At 30.4% G+C, this 25,471-nt stretch overlaps 1 protein-coding gene across 1 annotated transcript; it reads right to left on the bottom strand.

Annotated features, from left to right (window-relative positions):
- Positions 1-7,501: 7,501 nt before the first annotated feature.
- Positions 7,502-22,351, bottom strand: LOC111679757 (protein pecanex). Its single transcript, XM_023441355.2, has 10 exons — positions 21,079-22,351; positions 20,291-20,439; positions 19,163-20,224; positions 15,927-19,049; positions 14,332-15,552; positions 14,094-14,254; positions 12,098-12,497; positions 11,683-12,029; positions 9,333-11,615; positions 7,502-9,244 (listed from the first exon to the last, which is right to left on the bottom strand). The coding sequence occupies exons 1-10, from the start codon at positions 21,408-21,410 to the stop codon at positions 8,288-8,290; spliced, it is 10,035 nt and encodes a 3,344-aa protein (XP_023297123.2). The 5' UTR covers positions 21,411-22,351; the 3' UTR covers positions 7,502-8,287.
- Between the last annotated feature and the right edge of the window lie 3,120 nt (positions 22,352-25,471).

Genomic DNA, 25,471 nt, shown 5'->3' with positions numbered 1-25,471 from the left:
AATTTTTAAACAACAACCAAAACATTCTTTCTCGATTTTGTCAAATTAACAACAAACACTCTTACTTCATAAACAGTGCAAATGTGACGATACCAGCAAATTGCATATAAGAAAAAGAAATATGTGGTAATGTAGTTTCAAAAAAAATAGGAAATTATATTTTTTACAATTTTCTGGCATTTGTTTATGAAATTTGTCTTTACTAAACTGATAAATGTTTATTTTTTGGCTTTTGTCAAAAGTATGTGAAAGAAAAACTGTCATTAGTAGTAGTAGACAATTGATGTATAGTGTTGCCAGTACTTATTAAGGTTTATATCTTTGCTTAACTAAAGTAATTTTTGAGGTTGCCAATATTTTTTTTGCAATTAATGTTGCCAGTTTGGTTGTCATTACTAAATGGTGTTCTTAACTTTGTTTATATTGCTGTGATAAGTGTAGTTTGTGTTTGTTTATTGAAATTTTTTGTTTTAAATGTTGGCAGTTTTAATGTCTTTACTAAGTTGTTTACTTTCCTAATATATATTGTTGTTGTTGGCTTTGTTAAAGCTGCACTTGGTTTTTATTGAAGAAAGGTTGTGGCCTAGATTAGAAATTAGTATTTTTGTTGTTACGTGGTGTACACGCTGGTGTTGCCAGATGTAGTTTTGCTTTTAAATTGCGGTTTGGGACAATTTTCTAAAACTGTTTTACCTTTTATTTAAAAAGAACTGTTTTAACATTGTTATCAATCTCTAACGGCATGTGGTAAACTGCTTGACCAAATGATTAATATAAACAGTTTTAACGATTTTTTGTTATTGTTCTTGCTCTAGCATCTCCATGGGTTTTGTACTATGTTATCTGTTAGTTAATGTAAACTGTTTTAACGTCTTTTTTTTTTAATTACATGCAACAAATGTAAACTAAACAAGTTATAACACTTTCTGTTGTTGTATTTTTTTTAATAATTTTCTTTTTTATTAACTCAATAATAATATTTCAATTATTTTTCTTTTGTTTTTCCGTTTTTTGTTTTGTTTCATAATAGTAGTTATAGTATATTAATTATTAATTTTACATAATCTGTTTAATATTTTTCTTTTTTTTCTTGTTTAAATTAGTTATTGGTTGTATATATATGTATATTTACAAAGCTAATATTGTTGATATATAATTTATAATTTTATTTTTAATATTAAACAAATGGTTATTATTTTTAGCAGTTTATTTTAACATAGAGTTTAAAATGTATTTATTAGTTTGTTTTTTTTTAATTTTTATAATAAATTTTAAATTCTTTAAAATGTAGTTAAACCTTTAATAAGTATAATAATTTATTTAATTTTTTTTTATTATTATAAATAGTTTTTTTTTAAAGAACTTAAAGGAATAGTTATTGAAAGTTTTTTTAATTAAGAGAAGAAAAGAAACTTAAAATTAAAAATACGCACCAATATAGATTTTTTTTGTTTATAAAATATTTTTTTTTTTTTTTGTTTTTTTATTAATATACATAATTGATATGTTTTTTTTTATTATAATTTATAAAAAAAATATTAAAATTATTAATAAAAAAATGTTGTTTTAAAATAAATATTTTTATTTAAATTAATAATTTTTTTTTTTTTTGTAAAAAAATCATAATCTTTGGGTAATTTAAAAAAAAAATTATTATGCTTTTTGTTTTAGTTTAGTTTTGAATTTTTTTTTGTTTAATAATTTAATATTTTTGAAAAGGGAATATATATTTTATTTAAGAGTTTATTTAATGCTTTAGAAAAAAATATGAAGGAAATTTTTGTTTAATTTGTTTTTTAAATTTTACTATTTTGTTAAGTTTTTTTTTTGTTTTATGTTTTAGAGTTTTTTTAATTGTTTTATTTTTTTCTTATTTATTTTTACTTTAATTTCTTTTTTTATTAATATTTGTTAGAAAAATCAGTCTAATTTTGTAAGGCAACATGAGAGCTTTTTTTTTGTTTTTCTTTACTTTTTTTTCTTTTAACTATTTATATAAACTTAAAAACTATTTTGTTTTGTTAAATACATAATTAATATTTTATTTTTTATATTTTTTTATTTAGCTCTTTTAAAGTTATATTAAAGAAAATAGAAATTTTAAGATTTTTTTGTAAGAAAAAGCTATAAAAAGGATTTCCGTAAAATCAATTTCTATTGAATTATTTTGTTTCTTTCGAAATGATAGAGAATGAGTTGAAGCAAAAGAGAAAACTTTTGTTAACCATTTAGTGCAAAAAGTTGTTTAAGTAAAATTTCAAAATTTTAGGTTAGAATTGGCATTTTGAGTTAGAGTTTTGAATAAAAGTTATTGGTTAAACTTTTGAAACTCAATTTCAATAACAGACATTAAATTTAAAGCAAAATATTAGAAATATTAAGTTTTTATGGTTAAAAACTCAAATTGAGTGCAAAATCTTTAATATTCTTTATTTTGAAGGTTATGTTTGGGAAAACCGATTACTATTGAAGAATTTTTTGGCATTTTTAATGACAAAAACTAAGATTAAGTTGGAAAAACCTTAATGAAGCGTTTATTGCTAAAAGTTGTTCAACGAACATAACAAAATTGAGTTTAAAACTTATTTTTTATACCCTTCACCTTCGTGAGAAGGTTATATATAAGTTTGTCATTTCGTTTGTAATTTCTATATAATTTCCATAAAGTATATATAATCTGGATCCTTCTAGGTAACGGAGTTGATTAAGCTATGTCCGTCAGTCTGTACGTCTGTCTGTGTATTTGTTGAAATTAGTTTTTAGAGGATCCCAGATACCGGCGCGATCCGAATCTTTAATAATTCTGTTAGACATTCTTTCGAGAAGATCGCTATTTAAAATCAACAAAATCGATCCATAAATATCGGAAATATAAGCAATAATGCGAGGCAACCTCTGAAAATTTCATCAAAAATTAAGATTTTCTTCATGCTCAGACAGAAATTGAAAAAAAAAACCATAACAAAATACATTATCATACGGTAAATTTTGTTATTGTACTCTTGTTTATAAAAACAAGGCAGAGCGAGAGTAGCAAAGTAAGAGTAGCAGAGCGAGAGCAGCAAAGTAAGAGTAGCAGAGCGAAAGCAGCACTAGTGTGTTGGCTAAAAAACGTGAAATTGTGTATGTGGAGCCTTGGCTTTAATTAGAAGCCATAAAAGGGAACTATTTTTCGTACTTTTTCGATTTTCAAAAGGTACTTTTTTGAATTTTCGTTATTATTGAAAGTAGAAATATGACATTAAGTATGTGGAGTCTGAATTAGGTTATAACCCATAAAAGGAAACTTTTTTCGCACTTTTTCGTTTTTCAAAAGGTACTTTTTGAGTTTTCTATAATAATGAACACCGAAACATGGTACTTTTTCGTTCTGCAAAAGGTACTTTTTGAATTTTCTATAATATTGAACATAGAAACATTAAATTAAGTATGTAGAGTCGCAATTAGATGAAATGCGGAAAAAAATGAACTTTTTGGTACTTTTTTTTGTTTTTAAAAGGTACTTTTTTGAACTTTCGTTATTATTGAACGTAGAAATATGAAATTAAGTATGTGGAGTCTGAATTAGGTGAGAACCCATAAAAGGGAACTTTTTTCGTACTTTTTTGTTTTTTAAAAGGTACTTTTTTGAATTTTCGATACTATTGAACCTAAGAATATGAAATTATGTATGTAGAGTCTGAATTAGGTGAGAATGCAAAAAATGGAAACTTTTTCCGTACTTTTTCGTTTTTCAAAAGGTACTTTTTGAGATTTCTATAATAATGAACACAGAAACATGAAATTAAGTATGTAGAGCCCGGATTAGACGAGCACAAATCAATGGGGATTTTTTGGTACTTTTTTGTTCTGCAAAAGGTACTTTTTTGAATTTTCTATAATATTCAACATGAAATTAAGTATGTAGAGTCGCAATTAGATGAGAAGCGGAAAAAGTGAACTTTTTGGTACTTTTTTTTTGTTTTTGAAAGGTACTTTTAAAAGGTACTTTTTGAATTTTTTTTAATATTGAACCTAGAAATATGAAATTAAGTATGTAGAGTCTGAATTAGGTGAGAATCTGTTGGGTACTTTAGGTGAAGAATCTTTTGGGTACTTTTTCGTTTTTCAAAAGGTACTCTTTTGAATTTAAGCCTGTTGAGCCTGAAGAAAGTAGTGTAAAAGAGAACTTTTTGAAATTGACTGTTTTTTTAACACACCATGGTGAAGGGTATATAAGATTCGGCACAGCCGAATATAGAACTCTTACTTGTTTGAGATTAAGTTTTGAAAAAAAGGTTGTAAGTTTAAAACCCTTATTATAGCATATAGTTTTTAAAATATTTATCCAATTCACAATCAATATCGTATTGTTGTAGCGTTATATGTGATAAAAATTTTTCAAATAAAATTTTTTGAAACAAAAATAGATCAATTATAAAAAAAATTACGACATACTACGATACAACCCTACAACAGTGATTGTGAATTGGACAATTAAGTTTCTAGAGCATTTTTTTTTTTATAAAATTTAAAACACTTAAGTTTTTTTTAGTTAAAAACTAAGAGTGTAATGAATAATTATGTTGTTTTGAAAAAAGTATTGAAAAACATTATAATAAAAGTTAAAGAAAAACTCATTTTGTTGGCTTTTGAGAATAAAGAGAATAAAATAAAAAAAAACTCTTTTACAAAATGGAGTATTATTAGCTTTGTATGTATAAACTATTTTATAGATAATTTTTTTTTTCTTTTTAATTAAATTTATAATACATTTCTTTTTTATATATAAATATTAAATTTAACATAGAGATTTATGCCAGCTAAATAAAGCAGTTGTAAAGAATTTTTGTTTTTTTATATATATATAAATATATGTTACAATATTTAACAAAACTTATTATTTTTTTATTTAATAAAGTTCATTTTTTTATATATAATTATTTTTAATAATATTTTATTAATACATTATAATTAAATTAAACATAATAACCCTGTTTTTTTCTTTAAATAACTTTCTTTATAATTTATATATATTTATTTTTTTGTTTGATGATAAATGAACAACCATATTTAATTAAATTACTTTTAGTTTTTTTTAAGCAAAATTAACAAATACCTATTTACAGCTTAAATTTTAAGAAAAAAAAAATAATGAAACTTTTTTAACAAAAGTTTTATTTACAACAATGAAACGGCTGCTTGATAAATAATTTTTAAACAAATTTTTAACAAATAAACCTTGTTAAGGTTTAAGAGAACAATAAAGGAGGGGTAACACTTTTTCTTTCTCTCTCTGGGGATTTTTTCAAGATTTTTTTTATAAAATGGAAAGAAAAATTTTGTTTTCAAAATTTTAGTAAATTTTATAATACTAATTTGAAATATTGGTAAAAAATGGAAATATCAGTTTTGAAAAAGACCTAGTTGTCGTATGAAAGTTTGTAAAAAAGTTTGAAATTTTTTTATAATTTTAAGGTTTTTTTTAACAAAATTTAGCAATTTTTAAGAAAAAATTGTATAATTTTAACTTTATATAGTAAACATTTCAACAAGAGTAATGTAAAATAATTGAAAACATAAGAAAATTATAAAATTAAAAAAAAAAATATATATTTTTTTTATTTTATTTTTTTTTTTTTGAGGTTAATTTTTTCAAAATTTGATTTTTTAACCAAGTTGTTCAAATTTTTCAAAAAAGCAAGCTTATAAGGAGTAAAACCTCAAACTATTGAAGCTTTATTTGAAAAAATAATGAAAACATAATAAAATTATGAAATTTAAACAAATTTTGAAAAAAAAAATTTTGAGGTTATTTTTTTCAAAATTTGAATTTTGTTTCAAATTTTCAACAAAAAGCAAGCATATAATGAATAAAACCTTTAACTGTTCAAAATTTATTTGAAAATTAATGAAAACATAATAAAATTATGAAATTTTAACAAATTTTGAAAAAAAACGGTTTTTTGAGGTTATTTTTTTCCAAATTTAATTTTTTAACAAATTTGTTTTAAAATTTTCAATAAAATGCAAGAATAAAATGAATATAACCTCAAACTGTTTAAAATGTATTTGAATATTATTGAAAACATAATAAAATTATGAAATTTAAACAAATTTTGAAAAAAAGATTTTTTGAGGTTAATTTTTTTCAAAATTTGAATTTTGTTTCAAATTTTCAACAAAAAGCAAGCATATAATGAATATAACCTTTAACTGTTCCCAATTTATTTGAAAAATAATGAAAACATAACAAAATTATGAAATTTAAACAAATTTTGAAAAAAAGATTTTTTGAGGTTAATTTTTTCAAAATTTGATTTTTGAAAATTTGTTTAAATGAATATAACCTTAAACTGTTCAAAATTTATTTGAAAAATATTGAAAACCTAAAAAAAATTATAAAATTTAAACAAATTTTGAAAAAAAAAATGTTTTTTGAGGTTATTTTTTTCAAAATTTAATTTTTTGACAAATTTTGTTTAAATTTAAAAAAAGCAAGCATAAAAAGAATATAACCTTAAACTGTTCAAAATTTATTTGAAAATTATTGAAAAACATAATAAAATTATGAAATTTAAAAAAATTTTGAAAAAAAAGATATTTTGAGGTTATTTTTTTCAAAATTTATGTGCAAGTTAATGAAAACATAGTAAAATTATGAAATTTTAACAAAAATGTTATTGTTTTGTTTTTATTATTTTTTTGAGGTTATTTTTTTCAAAATTTGAATTTATTTAACAAATTTGTTCAAATTTTTAACAGAAAGCAGTCATTAACCTTGAACTCTTGAGATCTATTAAAAATAATATAGAAAACATAATAAACTTATGAAATTTAAACAAATTTTGTTTTTTTTTTTTTTTTGAGGTTATGTTTTTAGAAAATTTTAGTTTTTAACAAAATTTCTTAAGATTTTAAAACAAATAGCAAGCTAATATTGAATAAAACCTAAAACTGTTTAAATTTAATAAATATTTCATCCAAAAAATAACAAAAATTTTGATTTTTTAAACTTTCAATTTCAAAAAATTCTAAACATTTTAAGGTTAAGGTTAGATTTTTAAATTTTCATATTTTTCTAATAAATTTATAAAGTTTTAAATAAATTCGAAAAAAAAACTATTGAAAATCTAAAAAATTAAAAAATTTTACACAAATTTTAAACTTAAAAAAAAGAAAAAGTATTTTTTTCAAGGTTATGTTTATAGAAAATGTTGATTTTGAGGTTATGTCTATATATTTTTTTAATTTTGCAAAGTTGTTTTCAATTTTTCTAAAAAAATGTTTGAGAACATATAAAAGAAGTTTAAAATCTATTGAAATCAAAGGCAAAACTGTGATTATTGCTAAATTTTTTACTTTTTTAAGGTTATGTTTCTAAAAAAAATGTTTTGAACTATTTTATCCAATTTTCCATTAAAAAGAATATAAATTTTATAAAAACCTTAAAATTTATTAAAATATTGAATTTATTTAAAAAAAGTTTTCCTTAAAAGTTTCAAAAACTTTATTTTGAACATAAATGTTAATTTTTTTGAGGTTATGTTTGCAAATTTTTTATTAAACTTGATTTTTAAGCTTAAGTTTTGAAGAAAATTCAATAATAAACTATTTACACTGCATTTCGATAACAGATCGATAAACTAAACAAAAAACTCTATAAACAACTAAACTGTAAAAGTTTTAAGTCAAACAAACTCAAAATTGAGGTTAAAATTTTTATGTTTTTCTTTATTGGAGGTTATGTTTTGGCAAATCATCAAACTATTTTTACTTATTTAAGCCAAAAAAACCTGTTGTAAACCATTAATTTATAAAAGTTGTTTAACAAAAATTCAAAAATTAAGGTTAAAACTACTCTTTTGAGGTTAAAAAACAAAATTTTCTGTTTTTTGAGGTTATGTACTATTTTGAACATCAACAACTTGCTGAAAGTCTCAAAAAACATTTAAGTTTAAAAATTTCTTTAACAAAAAAGTCCAAAATTTAAGTTTGAAACCCGGATTTTAACTAATTTTAAGGTTAGAATCACCTTTACTTTTGTTTCGCTCAACTTGCCCATAAACTTAATTTTGGTTAGTTTTTCGAATTCCCAAGAATATTGAAGGCCTTTTAAGCTCTATTTAGTTTTAAAACCTTTTAAATTTGTTCTTCCAATCCAAAGCTTTTTCCCTAATTCCCCAAGAGTTCAATACCTTTTTGAATTCCCTTAATGTCTTGCTTTAAAACTAATTTAGTTTTCTTTAGAATTCTCTAGCTTTTTCAAAGCTTTCTCTACCGAATTCCCTTGGCATTATAGACCATTTTAAATGCTATAGACAATACTAACATTACCACACTCATCCACCTCTTCTTCACCCACTATATCATCATCTACATCTTCTGACTTAATTTCTATAATATTAACGTGATCTCTCGCTGGTGTTTCAACACTTTCTAAAGCTGCATTTGTTGTTTTACTTTCCTCCACCTCTACCCTATCACACATTTCTTCTACTACATTCTCCACCAATTGTTCTACCATTTCTTTAGCAGTTTCAGGTGCAGTAGTTTGGGCTATTTCTTCAGTCTCTTTGTTAACTATTTGTTTAGTTTTATTAATATCAAGTTTTTGTTCATTGATTTTATCTGTGGAACTTGTGGTGACCTGTTCCCTAGCTAGCTGTGTGGTATTTGTTGCATTTTGTATTTCATCTTTAATAGTTTGTTCTTGTTCTATGACTTGTTGCCAGAGATTTTTCAAATATTCTTCTTGTCTTTCTTTTTGAAGATGTAATAAACAACTTTCATCTTCTGATGAACTACTACTCACCGCTTGTATTTTGGATTTTTGTCCTAATGCCGAATTGCGTCCTCCGCCGGCTTCGTTTATAATTGAAGTAGGTGATTCTAAACTGCTGCCTAGTATAGGTGTCAAACCCCTTTCCGCTTGCTGTTGCCTTAGCTCAGACATTTCTCTTTGTAGGGAGTTGCGCCTAGAAGTTTCAATTTCCTTTTGTGTACTATCCATGGCTTGATTGTATTGCCTTAGACCACTGGCCGTAACCGGCACATAGTTTTTGCCAATCTCTATGAGATAGACATCACGATTGAGAGGTGTACGATGCATTTTATTGGGATGATTGGGACGCCAAATGTGTATGACATAGCCTACCATACCGGCTCGAGGTTCCCAGCCATCCCACGACAAACGGCCGCCTTTTTGGCGTAAAGCTTCAAAGGGCCAAACAATGCGACGACATTGATCGATGTTATGGAAGATCTGGGAAAGAAATTAGCAAAGTTTGGTTAGAGATGCGGCGAGAAAAAGTTTTTTTGTTTAATTAAATTTTATAAAAAAATTCACTTACCTCTCTTTCATCGACTATGATAACCTTTTCGAATAATGCAAATCTGGGCTGTGAAGTTTGATGATCCTGATTAACTCGACTTGAACAGGCACCCAACTGTCCTTCCGCCACTATAGCTATAGCCGATTGATTGCTATTGGCATTTGTTTGTGGGGAATTCTGTTGTACCGCTGCTGCAGCCGCTGTTAAACAGATGGGACCTTTTGTTTTACGCGGGTAATCACCGGGATTTGTAATTATATTACCAATACCCAGATTGCCCGAGGAACAATAGATTTTTGTATAACGCGGGCTGCCAGAAGCTGTACAATTTGCCCCAACTACTCCTCCTCCAGCAGCTACACTATCATTTGAGGCATCTTTATCTAAAGTTTGTGAGGAATCATCTGAATCTTTAATGACTTCGGGTAAAACTGAACTAGTGCTGGCTATGGGTAGAGTGGCTCTACGCTCTGAAGATCTGATACTGGAAGAGGAGAGTTGCTGTTTATTACCGCCCGCTCTAGCCTCTTTTAGTAGTTCCTGTTCACGATTGAGTAGACCGGCCAATAAAGTGGTGGACGAAGGTTTTATAACTGTTATAGAACTGCGCATGGAGGATAAACCATCACTGCCAAATTGTGAGCTTAAAGTAGCTCCAGGTACTCCCGTAGCGGCTAAACTAAACATTGTACTAGCGGTCAAGGTGTTGTAAATGGGAGGTGAAATATATACAGGTCTCAAATCCCCACTTTCTCCAAGATTACTGCAAGCTCCCGAGGGTAAACCTAAATGTGTAGTTTCTATGGAAGATCCTGAACTGCAGCCTTGTCGGCATTTTTCCCTAATGTGATGCCACCATTGTAATATGTTATTCTTTATAGCATCCGGGGTAATAGGTCCTCCTATAACATCCTTTAACTGTTCATTAGTGTCCGCATAGCTGGTGGTTAAGGGAGAAACATAGATGGGATATCCTATAGGCTGATCACAACTGGAGTTTATGATATTGCGCAAGGCCTGTTTGGCATTCTGTATGCTGCCTCTTTCCGGATTACGATTGCGCAAATAGATCAATTCCTGTTGCTGACCCGCCCACAAACCACGCACACATTCACGATTTAGTTTGATAACACGAAAGGTGAGAAAACGTTTGGTCAAACGTATAATGCGATACTCATCTGAACCATCTTCCATAACATGACGAAGAGCCAAAAGATTGGGAGCACCTCTCAAAACCGCACTACGCCATACCGGATCGGCCTCATGGGAAATAACCAAATCTTTGGCACAGGTATCTATAGCTTCAAATAAAGCATCGGGATCTCGAAACTCATCTGGATTGGAGATGTGATCCTGCTGTAGTTTTAAGGCCATTTTAACGGCTGGAGCTACCACTGCATGTAAAAGATCCATATCAGCAAATACCCATTCATCACGGGGCGATGTTATGCGAAAGTCTCCCTTAAATAAAGCATGCAAACCGTGTAAAAAGAATTCCACGCCTGTTAAAGAACTATGAGAAGCAGTGGCCAGGGATCTGCGAGCCAAAAGGCTTAAAGCTAAACATAACGAAACTATGGGCGAGTCTTTAGCTATAGAAGGTACTTTTAGTTTTATTTGAGGAGGTTTGTCCTGTTGGGCTCCTCTGGAAGGTTCAGCTGAGGCGGCTCTAGCTTCTTGCCGTGCAGAAGGAGAATAGTCACCTTTTTGATAACAATGTTTACTGCCCGACGGTGCCGATTTACTGGATCTGGTTAAAGGAGTAGTAGAATTTAAGCCTGGAGCACTTTCAGAAGTTTGCCGTGAGATATTGGCCAGCGAATGCGAAGTAGACATTTGTTCCACGGAATTAACAACACCCTCATTACTGCCCGTCATGGTGGCACTTTTTTGTGGTCTTATCTTAAGCTGCTGCTGTGATTGAGACTTCTGTTGGGCCGTAGACAAGTTGGGAGTGCTAGCCAAGGTACTGGTAGAGGCAGCAGCTGCTGGTTGTGGTTGTTGGGTGGTAACTCCCTGGCCAGAAGTGGGTGTGGGATTTTGTGTAGGATTCTGTGTAGGATTTAATGACTCCTTACGTTTGTCATAGCAATAATTCAGCCAACTTAAGTAAACATAACAAAAACTAGTGCGTGTTATGCCCACGGCACGAAAATCAAAATCCTCATCTAAATTAAAATTGAAAATAGGATCCAGATCCACGAATTGTCTACTCATGGTGTGCTGTAAAGCTTCCTGTATCACAGCAGAATTCAGCCATTCATCCAATTTAGGATTTTTAATAACATAATAAATAATACTCTAATGAAACAAAAAAGAAAAATCATTAGAAAACCATCAATCACTGGAAGTAAATCGATTAACAAACCTTAACATAATAGGTTATCAAAACCTTACGATACTCAAATACTTGTAAGGTAGCACTGGCTAAATTATCGGATATCGAATAACCCTCCACTACATATTGGGAAGCCACCACTTGCCAAGCCAGCCAACGTGTTGAAAACATGGCATTGGCACTAAGCATACGAGGCAAATGACCAGGATCACAGCAACAGCAGCCATCATTATCCTCAACATCCTCTGTTATGGCCTCTACCTCACGCTGTTGGCAATAGGTGCCGCGAAATTCTAAACCGCGCATTTGAAAGGTACACAAACCATTGCCCAGTTCGATGATATGAACCAAACAATTTAAATAATCAGAAGCCAGAACTGCAAACACATATAATCCCTTAATAAATAAAACGAAATTTTCAACTAAATGGAAATAATTTACTCACCAAAACAATCACCCTGATTGACATTACCCCAACGACCCATTAGCAAATCACCACACAGCGAATGCTGTAGGGAACGTGTTAAATGCTCATAGAATATCGAATTTAAATTATTATCATCCGCTCCCAAATCACGTTCAAGTTGTGAACTTAAACGGGTATTCGAGTGATCTATGCGACGTGTATTATAGTCACGTTCCCAGAACTTAATGGGCCTTACGTAGGATGTCAAAAATATAGCACTACCCAGAAAGGGATTCAGGGGTGTTGAGAGTAATGACGATATGCCAGCCTGCAGGAATAACATGGCCGAATGGGGCACACTGAAGGGTTGGGCGAATGCATGAAATGCTGAACCCCAAGTTATTTGCCAAGGTGCTATATAAGTGACAATAAATTGAAGCTGTAATGGGGAAGGAGAACATTTAAAAAGAGTCGAAATTTTTAATAAAATTTTGAGTGAAATAAGTTGTTTTTTGGTGAAAATTTTTGGTGAAAAGTTTTAATGAAAACTTTAAGTGAAAATTTTTGATGAATATTTTTGGTAAAAAATTTTTGATGAAAATTTTTGGTGAAAAATTTTAGTGAAAATTTTTGATAAAAAATTTTAGCGAAAATTTTTGGTGAAAAATTTTAGTGGAAAATTTTGATGAAAAATTTTAGCGAAAATTTTTGGTGAAAAATTTTAGTGAAAAATTTTGGTGAAAAATTTTAGTGAAAAATTTTGGTGAAAAATTTTGGTGAAAAATTTTAGTGAAAATTTTTGGTGAAAAATTTTAGTGAAAATTTTTGATGAAAAAACTTATGGAAATTATTGATGAAAAAGTTTAGTAAAAATTTTTGATGAAAAATTTTAGTGAAAAATTTTAGTGAAAAATTTTAGTGAAATTTTTTGGTGAAAAATTTTCTAGTGAAAATTTGATGTGAAACATTTTAGTAAAAATTTTAATAAAAATTTTGAGTGAAAAATTCTAGTGAAAATTTTTGGTGAAAAATTTTAGTGAAAAATTTTAGCGAAAATTTTTGGTGAAAAATTTTAGTGAAAATTTTTGGTATAAAATTTTAGTGAAAATTTTTGGTGAAAAATTTTAGTGAAAATTTTTGGTGAAAAATTTTAGTGAAACTTTTTGTTGAAAATTTTTGGCGAAAACTTTTAGAGAAAGTTTTTACTGATAATTTGCTGATAATTTTTGGTGAAATTTTTTATGCAAAACTTGAGTGAATTTTTTTGGTGAAAATTTTTAGTGAAAATTTTTGGTGAAAACTTTTGTGAAATTTTTTTAGTTTAAATTTTTAGTGAATTTTTGATAAACAGTTTTAGCGAAAATTTTTGGTGAAAAATTTTAGTAAAAATTTTGAGTGAAACATTTTTAGTGAAAATGTTTGGTGAAAAATTCTAAAGAAAATTTTTGGTGAAAAATTTTAGTGAAAATTTAATGTGAAAAACTTTAGTAAAAATTTTGAGTGAAACATTTTTAGTAAAAAATTTTAGTGAAATTTTTTGATAAAAATTGTTAGTGAAAATTTTTGGTGAAAACTTTAGTGAAATTTTTTTAGTTTACATTTTTTAGTGAAAGTTTTTGGTGAAAATTCTAGTAAAATTTTTTAGTGAAAATTTGATGGGAAAAATTTTAGTAAAAATTTAGTGTGAAACATTTTGATGAAAAATTTTAGTGAAAATATTTGGTAAAAAATTGTAGTGAAAATTTTTAGTGAAAAATATTAGTAATAATTTTTGGTGAACAATTTTAGTGAAATTTAAGTTAAAATTTTTAGTGAATTGTTGTTAAACAATTTTAGTGAAAGTTTTTAATAAAAATTTATTGTGAAATTTTTTGGTGGTTTTTTTTTTTGCAGATTTGCGAAATTTTTTGCTTAAAACCTTTTCAGTGATTTTTTTTGTTAAAGCGTTCTTAATTAAATTTTAGAAGAAAATATTTATTAAAAAGAAATTTTTAGTAAAATTTGAAAAATTTTTAAGTGAAATATTAGTACTCACCTTCAAAAAGAAATCACAGCATTTCCTAAAAGCCAGCGAAACGAAAAAATAATCAATGAGAAACGTTTCCGAAGCCATGGCGAAATCGATGCGAAAGAATAAAACGGTAAACATAACGATCAGGTACTGATTGGTAGGATCCGAATAAGCATTGCGTATAACTGAAACGATATTAGATTGATAAAAAAACATCAAGAAGATTTCTTTATCTTTATCTTAAAAAGAGAAAAAAACTTACATTTTAAAGCGCATACCGCTACAATTAAAGTACCCCAAGCTATGCCATATTTGGCGGCTATAACCGAAGCATCAGCCGTTAATGCCGATATGGCCAATAAAGGGAATAAAACATTTTTCTCCAGCAGACACAAGTAGATATAAAACTTTTCAAACCACATGATTTTGGGAGCATGACAAACCTCATAGCGGCCATATTCCTTTTGTCTCAGCAAAGGTTTGGCAAAACACAACCAAGGCATATGTTTACGCATTTGCGGTATGATATAGTGTAGCAAGAAACCCAAAGCACCGGTAAAGCCATATAATACAATATTCAAATCGGGTTGTAATACCGTAAACACAGTGCTGCAGTGTAGACCTAGAACAACCACCGCCAGAAAGATGGTGACCACAAAATCGTTTTTCAAACGCGTATTAACAGTGTACTGTAACTTTTTGGGTAAAGGATCGGAGTTTGTTTCCGATTCAGCATTCGATACATCTGGACAATTCATGGTGAAAACCTCATTATCATTTTCATTTATTGCCCCCGTCAATGTAGACATTTCTGCCGGATTGGTAGTGGAGGATGTAGACATTTTATCGGCTTCTGTTTCTTTGGAAGAGACAGCAGTACTTTCCTTTTTAGTTTGTTGCAGCTCCAGCTCCTCTTCCTCTTTTATATGAGGCTCCGTCTCCAAATTAGAATTACAAGAACTGGAAGAAGCTGTAATGGCCTTTTTACTGGTGGATAAAGTTTTACCCAAAGTCTGGCTACTGCTCCCTAAGGAAGAAGCTTTCGATTTACTGCGTTTTTGTTGCAACGAATTCTGTTCCTTATCAGCCTCTACCTCTTCTTCGGGGGTCTCATTATTTTCACCTATCTTTTCCAACGAAGACATTTCAATATTTTCACTTTGTTGTGTATTCGTTTCCTCGTCACGTTTCTTATGCGTGCTATTTCTTTTAGGTGTACTAGAGGTTAGCTTCTGTGTACTGGTGCTGCTTAGTTCATCGTCATCTTCGTGATAGGTTGACATTATGCAATTTTTTACTATAGCCCATATGTGACTAAAATCACTGGCCGAACGTGACAAATGATAGCCCAAGGGTATAAGCAGAGCACAAAATATAGAGAAGATTATGTGCTGAGTACCTTTGCCCTCACTGAAGGCCGCATAAAGGGGGCCATACAAAAGCATAACACCCAAAAATGAACGTATTACACACAAGACAGAACCTGGAAATGCAAGAAACAAAACAGATTAACAACAAATCAATTCAAAAATTAACTCAAACTGAAGTAGAACAGAAGTAGAATAGAACTAGAACAGAACTAGAACAGAACTAGAACAGAACTAGAACAGAACTAGAACAGAACTAGAACAGAACTAGAACAGAACTAGAACAGAACTAGAACAGAACTAGAACAGAACTAGAACAGAACTAGAACAGAACTAGAACAGAACTAGAACAGAACTAGAACAGAACTAGAACAGAACTAGAACAGAACTAGAACAGAACTAGAACAGAACTAGAACAGATTTAGAACAGAACTACAACACAAATCGAAACTAAAAATGAAGAATCCAATAAAAGAAAGAATCCACTTACCTATCAAACTTCCCGCTGCATTACCACCAAACACATGCATATCAATTTGTTCCATCAGATACATGGTAAAAGTATTAATTTGTGGAAACAAACCCAATGAAAAGATTAATGGAAAACTTAACAAAAATATATAGAGAGCTTGTAAAACCAAGCTATTCACTTGAGCGGGTTGAAACTCAATACCAAAAAATGTATATTCCGGCTGAGGTTCTCCCTTTATTGCGGCCATATCATACTCCACTTTCAAACGCTGAAATATCAGCAACAAACCCGAACACATGCAAAAATAAATAGCACGCGAATAGGCCACCGTCTTATTAAACCCGTGTATGGGAGAGGCAGCATCTGGTTGTACACTTTTCAGCAAAGAATATTGTGAACCCGCTATGACAGCACAAAACAAAAAGGCGAACACATCTTTGTAGTAATTGTGCTGTAGTATAGATGAGCCTAGATAGGCTACGGCAGCACTTAGAAATACCGATAGGAATATATGTAACCAATGGATATCACGATCGAATAGAGCCAATAATTCCAAACGATCCATGGAGATTTTAAATTCTTGCTTAAAATTTCCCAATTTGAAGCGATATTTGTAGAATGATTTGGGCGCAATGGAGGGCTTTTCCGATGACAACATGCAGGTTGGACGCCAATAGTCGCAATAGTTTTCAATATGATGACCATCTACATTGAGTATGGCAGCCATGGTGGCATTATTGTTAGCCGAGGTTAAGGGTGTAGAGCCTACTCTTTGCGTAGAACCCAAATTGCGCAATTCATCGTTAATGATTTCCTGTATAAAACCTTTTAATGAGACTGTGGTGGCAGCGCTAACATTGCGATTATTTAGGACATTTGCAGAGGAGGGTGAGTCAATCATTACTTGTGTTAGAGGAGTAGAACGTGAACCGTTTGCGGTTAACATATGAGGCCCCGAATCATTGCAATCCAAATGCCATTGTTCTATGGCACTGTTGGATTCGGCATCTCTTTGCCTAGAGCTGCGTCTCAGCAATTGTTCTCTATGATACAAACGTTCGGTTAAGGCTAACCTCTCAGCCGAGGAAGCAGAGTTTAAGGCTTTTAAAGCATCTTGATAAAACTGCAAATGAGCATTGGACATGTTACCTTGATTCGGAGGAGGTATGGAGGCTAAATTTTCTGCATTCACAGGACGACCACGTTCATCTACTGCCCCGCCATGCATAAGCCAAAGCATTTTGTGTATATCCGCTGTAAAAGACTCAGCACTGACACTATGAGAACTATTGGAAGAGGAGGAAGTTCGAGAAATGCCTTTTAAGTTGGGAGTCTGAGTAGATTGACTTGAGGGAGCCACTGAACTCCAGTTGCCAGCATGCCTTTTGTAGTTATGCGAACAACCGCTTAATTGCAAAGAATCGGCACCCGTTCTTTCGTCTACTTCTCTATATTGCACTTGTTTGGGTATGGCTCCTAAACGTTTACCTACCGCTGTATTATTACTACTTGAACTTTCGGCTAAATCTAAAGAGTTTTTTGTTTTCTCTGTAGCTTCTATTTCTTTAGTAGATTTTGGCAATTCCATGGAGGACAATAAAACATCTTTAGAACTGGCACTTATTTGTTCACAATCACTGGAAGGACAGCCGGAATCGGCTTCATTTCTTCTAATATTATTTTGATTTTGTTGTTGAGCCTGTGCAGCCTGTACAGGGGCTGCCTGAGGATCACCATCGGGCTGTTCCAATTTGGCCATATTTATTTGTTTGTTATTAAGGGAATGCTTTTGTTTTTGTACCGCTTTTACTTCATCCTTCAATTGTTTATCATTGATCTTTTCCTTGGTGGTGCTAATCCATTTTTTATTGCTGCTACTCAGCAAAGGAGAGCGTGAGCCGTTATTATCTGTTTCAGAATCTGTGGAATGTAAACGTTCTCTTAAGGCTATGGCACCTTCATGCTCTAAATCATCCTCCTCTTCATCATCCTCTTCTCGCTTTAAAATACTATTATGCTGATGCTCCACCTCATTATCTGTTTTCAGTTTATTTATCTCTATTTGTTTTTGCTGTTGTTGTTGCTGATGATTTCTTAAATCATCATCCAGTTGGTTGTGGGTATGTTCCAAAACCTCTAAAATATGCTCTACATTATAATCGAAATCTTTAAATTCATCATCATCATCTTCTTCCTCTTCATCATCATCCTCTTCCTCATCGTCTTCATCCTCATCTTCTTCTTCCTCTTCATCGTTGTTGTCCGTATCATTATCACCATTCAATTGTTCACTTTCCTCTTCCTCCTCATCGTTTTTATTGTCATTCAATATCTGGCCCACATCTGATTCAGCACTATGATGATGCTGACGCTGATTATGGGAATGTAGGAAATGGTGAGGACATACTCCACCTACAGCCCCTAGAGATTCATCATCCATTACATCTTCCGCTTTTGTTTTAATATCTTTCACTTCCTCCTTTTCTGCATCTTCACTTTCCTTTACCTCCAATTTTGTTTGCTTCTCTTTTTGTTCTTTTAACTCAAACACTGGATCTATGAGGGCATTAGTAGAACCAAAGTCCAAACTACTATTTGTAGAGCTGCCACCAAAGCTGCCTCCAAACTTTGGACACAAATTCAAATGAGGATTACGCACCAGACACTTGCTGGGCGGTGGCAGCAATGCATTTTGCGGATTCTTTATCTGCTGTTGACCATTAATGGCCTCCACACTATTGGGGTGTGGACATAAATTCGATACTGAGGGTCGTGGACAAGCCACTTCTAGAGCAGCACTTTTAATGCGCCTTACCGTAGTTGTGGTCGCTGGCTGGCTGCCAACATTTGAGGAACTATCTGTGGGCGTTTTAAATAGCGTTGTGGCATTTGAGTGCCGGCGTCGTTTAATGGCTCCTTCTCGTCGCGGGCGCTTGTGCAGCTGTAGAGCTGATATTGTATAAATGGGATCTTTACTTATGTTGGCACCACGTGCTGTCTGATGCGGATGATTTAAACGATACTGATTGGCATGAGGATGAACACGCGTGGATGAGGAGGCGCTACGATCGTCTAGTTGTTCGATACCCAAATCGGATTTAGTGAAACTGTCATCTTCAATGAACACATCGGATGAGGATCCTAAAAGAAAAGTAAATGCGAATTATAGAAACAATTCCAACGAAATATTTTTTTTTTTTGGTAAAAAACACAAATTTGTTTTCATCAAAATTTCACTAAAAATTTGTACTCACCCAAAATCCATGACGGCAAAGCTCTCATTCTACCATCTCCACTCAAATGACTGCCATGAGCCACCACATTGGCACTGCCACCCAAACCCAATTCCATATCATCGACATCGAAACTATCGCTGGTATTAACACCTGAACCTAAAACAACCACAGAACCACTGCTGGCTATAGGAGGAGCACCACCACTACCGCCTCGCCTATGAGTATGATGATGTCTATAGTGATGATAATGATGACCATTCTCATGATGTATAGAGAGAAATATACCACCACCAGGAGCAGCACCAGTCGCACCCATACTACTGCCACGCTGCTGTTGTTTCAAACGTTCATCGTGAGTCTCAGAGGAGCGATGCCGCTGTAGGCGAGTACTCTTGAGTGCAGATGAAGATCCCGTTAAAGCATTCGTATTCGAAATCGTTGTATTTGATCGTTGTGCCTGTGCTAGAGTTGATAAATTTCCAGTAGCCGCTGTCGTCGTGGAAGAAGCAGAAGTACCAGCCTTCGTTAATTGTGCGTGTAAAAAACTATCACATTTTTCAGCATTTCCTTGGCAGGCGACGTTTGAAGGCGCCGTTAACATTTTCGTATTGGATGTCGTATCCGAAGATTGTCTTAACAATTTCGCTACTATAGCTGATTCTGCGGCGGCATCTAAACTTGATTGCCTTTCTAAACGACGACGCTGATGACCCCTTACTATCTCCGAGGATTTTCTAATCAAATGTGGTGGTTTAGGTCCTATAAGGGCGTTATTTTGAGCTGCATGGGTACTGTGTATATTGCTGCTATTGCAATTGGAACTAGTGGAGGCTATAGGACTGTTATCTTTGGGATATACTGATATATATTTGGCTTGTGGATCTGTTAGGCTTATGGAGTTATTGTTGTTATTATTATTGTGGCTTAAAGTGTGCGAGGAACGTATTGATTTGGAGTTACTAGCCGTACCGGCTAATGACTGTTGATCATGTTGGCTATTGCCGGATAACATAGAGGGAGCATAAAACATTAACTCTATGGATTCGGAGCTATTTTTACGATGTACATCAACTTTTAAATCTAAAATGAAGTTTTGACAGAAATAAATTAGTTGAAGTTCAATCCTATAGTGTTTGTTTTTCTTACCAATTATACTATTGACATTGTCTATAGAAACCATACTATTTTCTGCACTTATTTCATTGATGGCCTTATCCACTGATGCTGCCATATCCACCTCCTCTTCACCCACATGCATTACCTTCATTTCAATGCCAGGTTCATTGTTACGACTTCTGCAAAATGACGTAGAATATTACATTGATATAATGTTGTGAAGAAAATATACAAAAGAAATAAGAAAGTAAAGTCGACTTGATGATACACTATACATAATTAAACTTAAATTGGTTTGAGTTCAGTTCTAGTTCAGCTCTAGTTCAGTTCTTGTTCAGTTCTAGTTCAGTTCTAGTTCAGTTCTAGTTCAGTTCTAATTCAGTTCTAGTTCAGTTCTAGTTCAGTTCTAGTTCAGTTCTAGTTCAGTTCTAGTTCAGTTCTAGTTCAGTTCTAGTTCAGTTCTAGTTCAGTTCTAGTTCAGTTCTAGTTCAGTTCTAGTTCAGTTCTAGTTCAGTTCTAGTTCAGTTCTAGTTCAGTTCTAGTTCAGTTCTAGTTCAGTTCTAGGTCAGTTTGGAGACATACAGACATATTCTAAGTAAAATCAGTATTACTAGGAATCACAAACATCAAAACAAATCCATTATTCCTACCCACCATAATAGTGTAGGGTATTAATATCAAAACAAAATGACCTCCATGTAAACAAAAGCCTTTCCAAGCGAACAAAATATAAATTTATAAACAATCCCTACTGCTTCCCTCTACATAATGAAGATGCTGATGACGATGATGTTAATAACAATATATAGGTCACCTACCTTTCTGTAGCCGTTTCCTTGGTAACCTTGAAAAAATGTTGCTTTATATTTGCCTCTGACATTGACTGCGCTCGATCGTAAAGACGATGCAATGCCATATTGGCCACTTTTAACAGCAGCACTGTGACACTGGTGAGTATACAGTAAATGCACCAAGTTAGCCATGTTTCCGGAAAATACAAATAGGCCACAAAAGGTGTACAGAGTAAGAACAACCATAAATACAAGTGCACTACATTGCAAAAGACACTTTGATGAGGATCATAAAACCAGCCACCAGTTAAAGAGGCCCAGACGCCTTGACGTAATATTTCCAAGGTCTGAGAACCCATGGCTTACGCCCAGGCATTGCCAATGGGCTGCAAACAGCAATTAATTGTTATGAATACGTTTATTTGTAAACACTTTTTCGTTTTCTGCTTTAAAATAAACTTGAGTAATCTTAAATTTTTTCAGTTATTTGCTTAATAATTTTTAATTTATTTTTATATTTTTTCTTAACCAAGTGTGTAATCCAACACTCCCGGGATGGTTGCAAACTTTGTGTTTTTATGTGTGTGTGTGTGTTTTAGTTTATTTTTTTTGAGTAATTTGATTTATTTGTAAATTTTCTTAAACATTCTTTTCTTTTTCGTAATTTCTTTGTTTGTTAATCTTGTTTAATAATCATTTTATATGCTGTGAACTCTTATTAACTTTTTTATTTCTTTGATTTTTCAATAATTGTCGTGTTTTTTCGTCGTCATTCTATTGAATTTCACTTTTTTTATTCATTTCTTCTTTTATGCCCATTAATCACCTCGTAATATGATTTTTCTTTACAATTTTGTCATGTTTTTTTCAACACATTCACTGTAGTTTTATTGTTATTAATACACTTCATTTTTTTCATAATTTATTGTTTATATATTTGTAATTTTATTTAAGTTTTACTTAATTATTTTGGAAAAGAAAAATTACTCTTTTTTCTTCTTCTCTGCTATTAAGGTCGTTTCATTTTTTCGCACTGTGGAAAAATTTCTACTTTTTCCTTTTAACACTTCTTTGCCTATGTTTACATGTGTTTGACAAGTGTGCATTCAGTTTTTTTTCACAGGGTGCACTCATAAGGTGAAAACGATTACATGTTGCCACTGTTTTTAATTTACCGTACAAAAAAAAAATACCACATAGATTGAAAAAACGCCACCAATTGAGTTATAATAAAATTTTAAATTATTTCTTATTATACATTTTCGGACTATGACTTAAGGTTACCATAGTCCGAAATGAAGTATTTTGACAGTTGTGTCTACCATTTAAGAAAGTATGAGTAATCAGCTGTTGCATTAACTTCACCTTTTGATGGCATCATGATCTTGCTTCTTCTTGTTTTCAAACACAACAAAAGTCGTAAATGTCATTTTGTCACAGGGTGTTAAGAAATTAAATAAAAAATATCTTAAGAAAATAGTTTTTTTTTAATTATTTGTTTTGTAGATTATTATAGAAGAACAATATTAAAAAATTATTTAATTAAAATAAAAATGTATTAAGTTTCTATTTATTTTTAGTTGATTGTTTACAGTTAAAGTTACAATTACTTCAATTACGTTAAGGCAGTTTTGTGGTAACAGGGTGTTTCCTTTACATATTAAACTAGATTTATTTCTTGTTTATAAATAAAAAGCAAAAAAAAATGAAAATCTTTAAAACATATAAAAAGTTAATAATATTGCGTATTCAAATAGTTAATTTAGTATAAAAATATAAATTAAACATTAAAAATATGAAATTTTTATTTATCTTTGCTAAAATGTTAATGTTTTGATAATACAGTTCATATGACTATTGTTTACCTTTCAATTATGGTAATGCTGTTGAAGAGATACAACTGTAACTCTATAAGCAACAGCCAACTTTATCAAAATTTTTAAGGTTACTAAGTTTAACTTCAATTATTTTACTACCTTAAAAGTTTAAGTAACAATATTATATATCAATGGAAAGCTAATTATGTTCTCTATTAAATAGTATATGCAAATTGTATTAATTAAACTAATATTTAATGTTTTTTTTAGCAAAAATAAACAAACCAAATTTAACAACTAATTTCTGTCACATTCTTGACTTTGAAATGGTTTAAAACATTAGAGATATTATATATCTATACAAAGGAAATATTATATGCTTTTCAATAATGTATAAAAGCTTTAATGATTGAAAATATTACAAAACGTTTTTAATAAAATAACGTTAAACCATCTTGCTGTTATCATATTGTATGTTTTTAGGTTGGTATACCTTAAGTTGACTTTAGGAAGCTTTAAAATAGATGTGTGTTATATCGATAGAAAGGAAATTGTATCTAGTTTTAAAAAATTAAAGAAATCTTTAATAATGGAAACTTTTATAGAATTATTTTTATAAAATATAACAAAATATATCAATCACTAATTTTTGTATGGTCGTGACTTTTGTAGATATTCATTTGACTCTAGGAAGTGATAATTTAAATGTATTTTATATCTATATAAAGGAAATTTTGTCTCCTTATGAAAAGTGAAATATATTTTAATTCAATGAAACTTTCTTTAAAGACTTTTTTTAAATTTAGATCATCAAGTTTTTGCAGATATTTTCATAAAAGGACTCGGGAAGAAGTTTTACAAAACATATTATATATCAATCTATAGAAAATGGAAACAAAATAAGACATTTTGTAAATGAACTCCTAAAACTATTTAACAAAATTTGACATTCTTTGCTTTACGGTTCCATATTTAGAACTTGACATGTGCAATCAATAGACAATGTCATTATCAGTATTCAGCGATATTTTTAAGCCAAAATATTATGACACACACACAAAATATATATGTATAAATATATTTTTCGGCAAACTACATAACTCAATAGGAAAAGATATGGGTTCACACAGAAATAATGCAGACATTGTAAAAGCTTTTAATTCAAATTGTAAACGATCATTATATAATCATGTTTACTTGTTACAGTTTTTTATAGGATTGTTGAATTTTTTTTATTTAAAAAATATATATATTTATATGCGTGATATTTAGTTTTATTAAGTGTTTGTAAAGGGGTTATAGTATGCTGCGGGACAGTGTGTAATCAAATGGTGTTTTGTGGTGGCAATGAACATAGTATACCCAACAACATGCAGTTCATTTGCATTAGAAATGTTGTTAGACAGGATTTGCTAAAACATGAATTGGAATTGTAAATTAAATAATCTAAATTCAGCCAAGGAAAACATTAAAATATTACAATGTTTAAAAGGAAAAGTTAAAAATATATGCAAAAATTTTAATTTTGTAAACAAAATCTGTAATCAAACGTAATGCAGATAAACAAAATTTTATTGATTTTATTTTGACAAAAAATGTATTGAATTATGAAATATATTATGCATTTTGAAAAAGAAGACGTAATAACCTTTAGATTGATATATAACTTTTCGACTTTTTGCATTTTATGAAAAGTCGACTTTTCGACTTTTTGCATTTTAAGAAAAGTCGACTTTTCGACTTTTAGCATTTAGTTAAAAGTCGATTTTTCGACATTTCATTTAATTAAAAGTCGATTTTTCGACTTTTAATATTTTATAAATAGTTGACTTTTCGACTTTTTCCGACTGTTTCGACTTTTTCCGACTTTTTTCGACTCTTTCCGACTTTTTGACTTTTTTCGACTTTCCGACTTTTTTCATAGACGATAGTCGAGTTATTGACTTTTTTTGGAACAAAATAGTCGACTTCGACTTTTTTCGACAAAAAATCGATTGTTCGATTATTCGAAAGTCGATTTATAGAACCCTAGTTATTACCTAACTGTAACTGTCAAAATCACGAAAACATAAAGGGATTTGCAATTTTTTTTTAGGCAATTTAAAGATTGTCAATAAAATATTTACAATTTGATGGCAAAATTAAGATTATATATATCGCCATTTTATAAAGTCCATACTTTTTAACTTATTTATGTTTAAATCATTACTTTAGTTATGAAATAATTTGTTTATAACAGCTGTTTGATAATTACAGTTGTTTTGTATAAAACTTTTTCCTTTTTTCAAATTCTACCCACTGTGCTCCTTGGGAGTAATATTTTATGTTATTATTTTTTTTGCTGGATAAACCAGTCATACTCATAATTTATGTTTTATAAATACAAAAACCAAACTAATGCTAATATTCACCTGGTCGTGTTTGATCGATCGGTCAGTGTGTCGCTCGGTCGTTTGGTCATTGAACAACAAAATCTATAACTATTGCAATGAAAATGAAAGCAAACGATCACCACCACTAACCGACTAACTAACTAAGTAACTACTAACTATCTCTGCAGCCAAAAAAATACTTGTTTAACTTGTTAAATTTTGAAAAATTCA

This window comes from Lucilia cuprina, chromosome 3, assembly GCF_022045245.1.
Source record: "Lucilia cuprina isolate Lc7/37 chromosome 3, ASM2204524v1, whole genome shotgun sequence".
In the NCBI taxonomy this organism is placed as follows: domain Eukaryota; kingdom Metazoa; phylum Arthropoda; class Insecta; order Diptera; family Calliphoridae; genus Lucilia; species Lucilia cuprina.
Note: the sequence above shows the minus strand (reverse complement) of the source record. Positions and strands in the feature narration are given on the sequence as shown.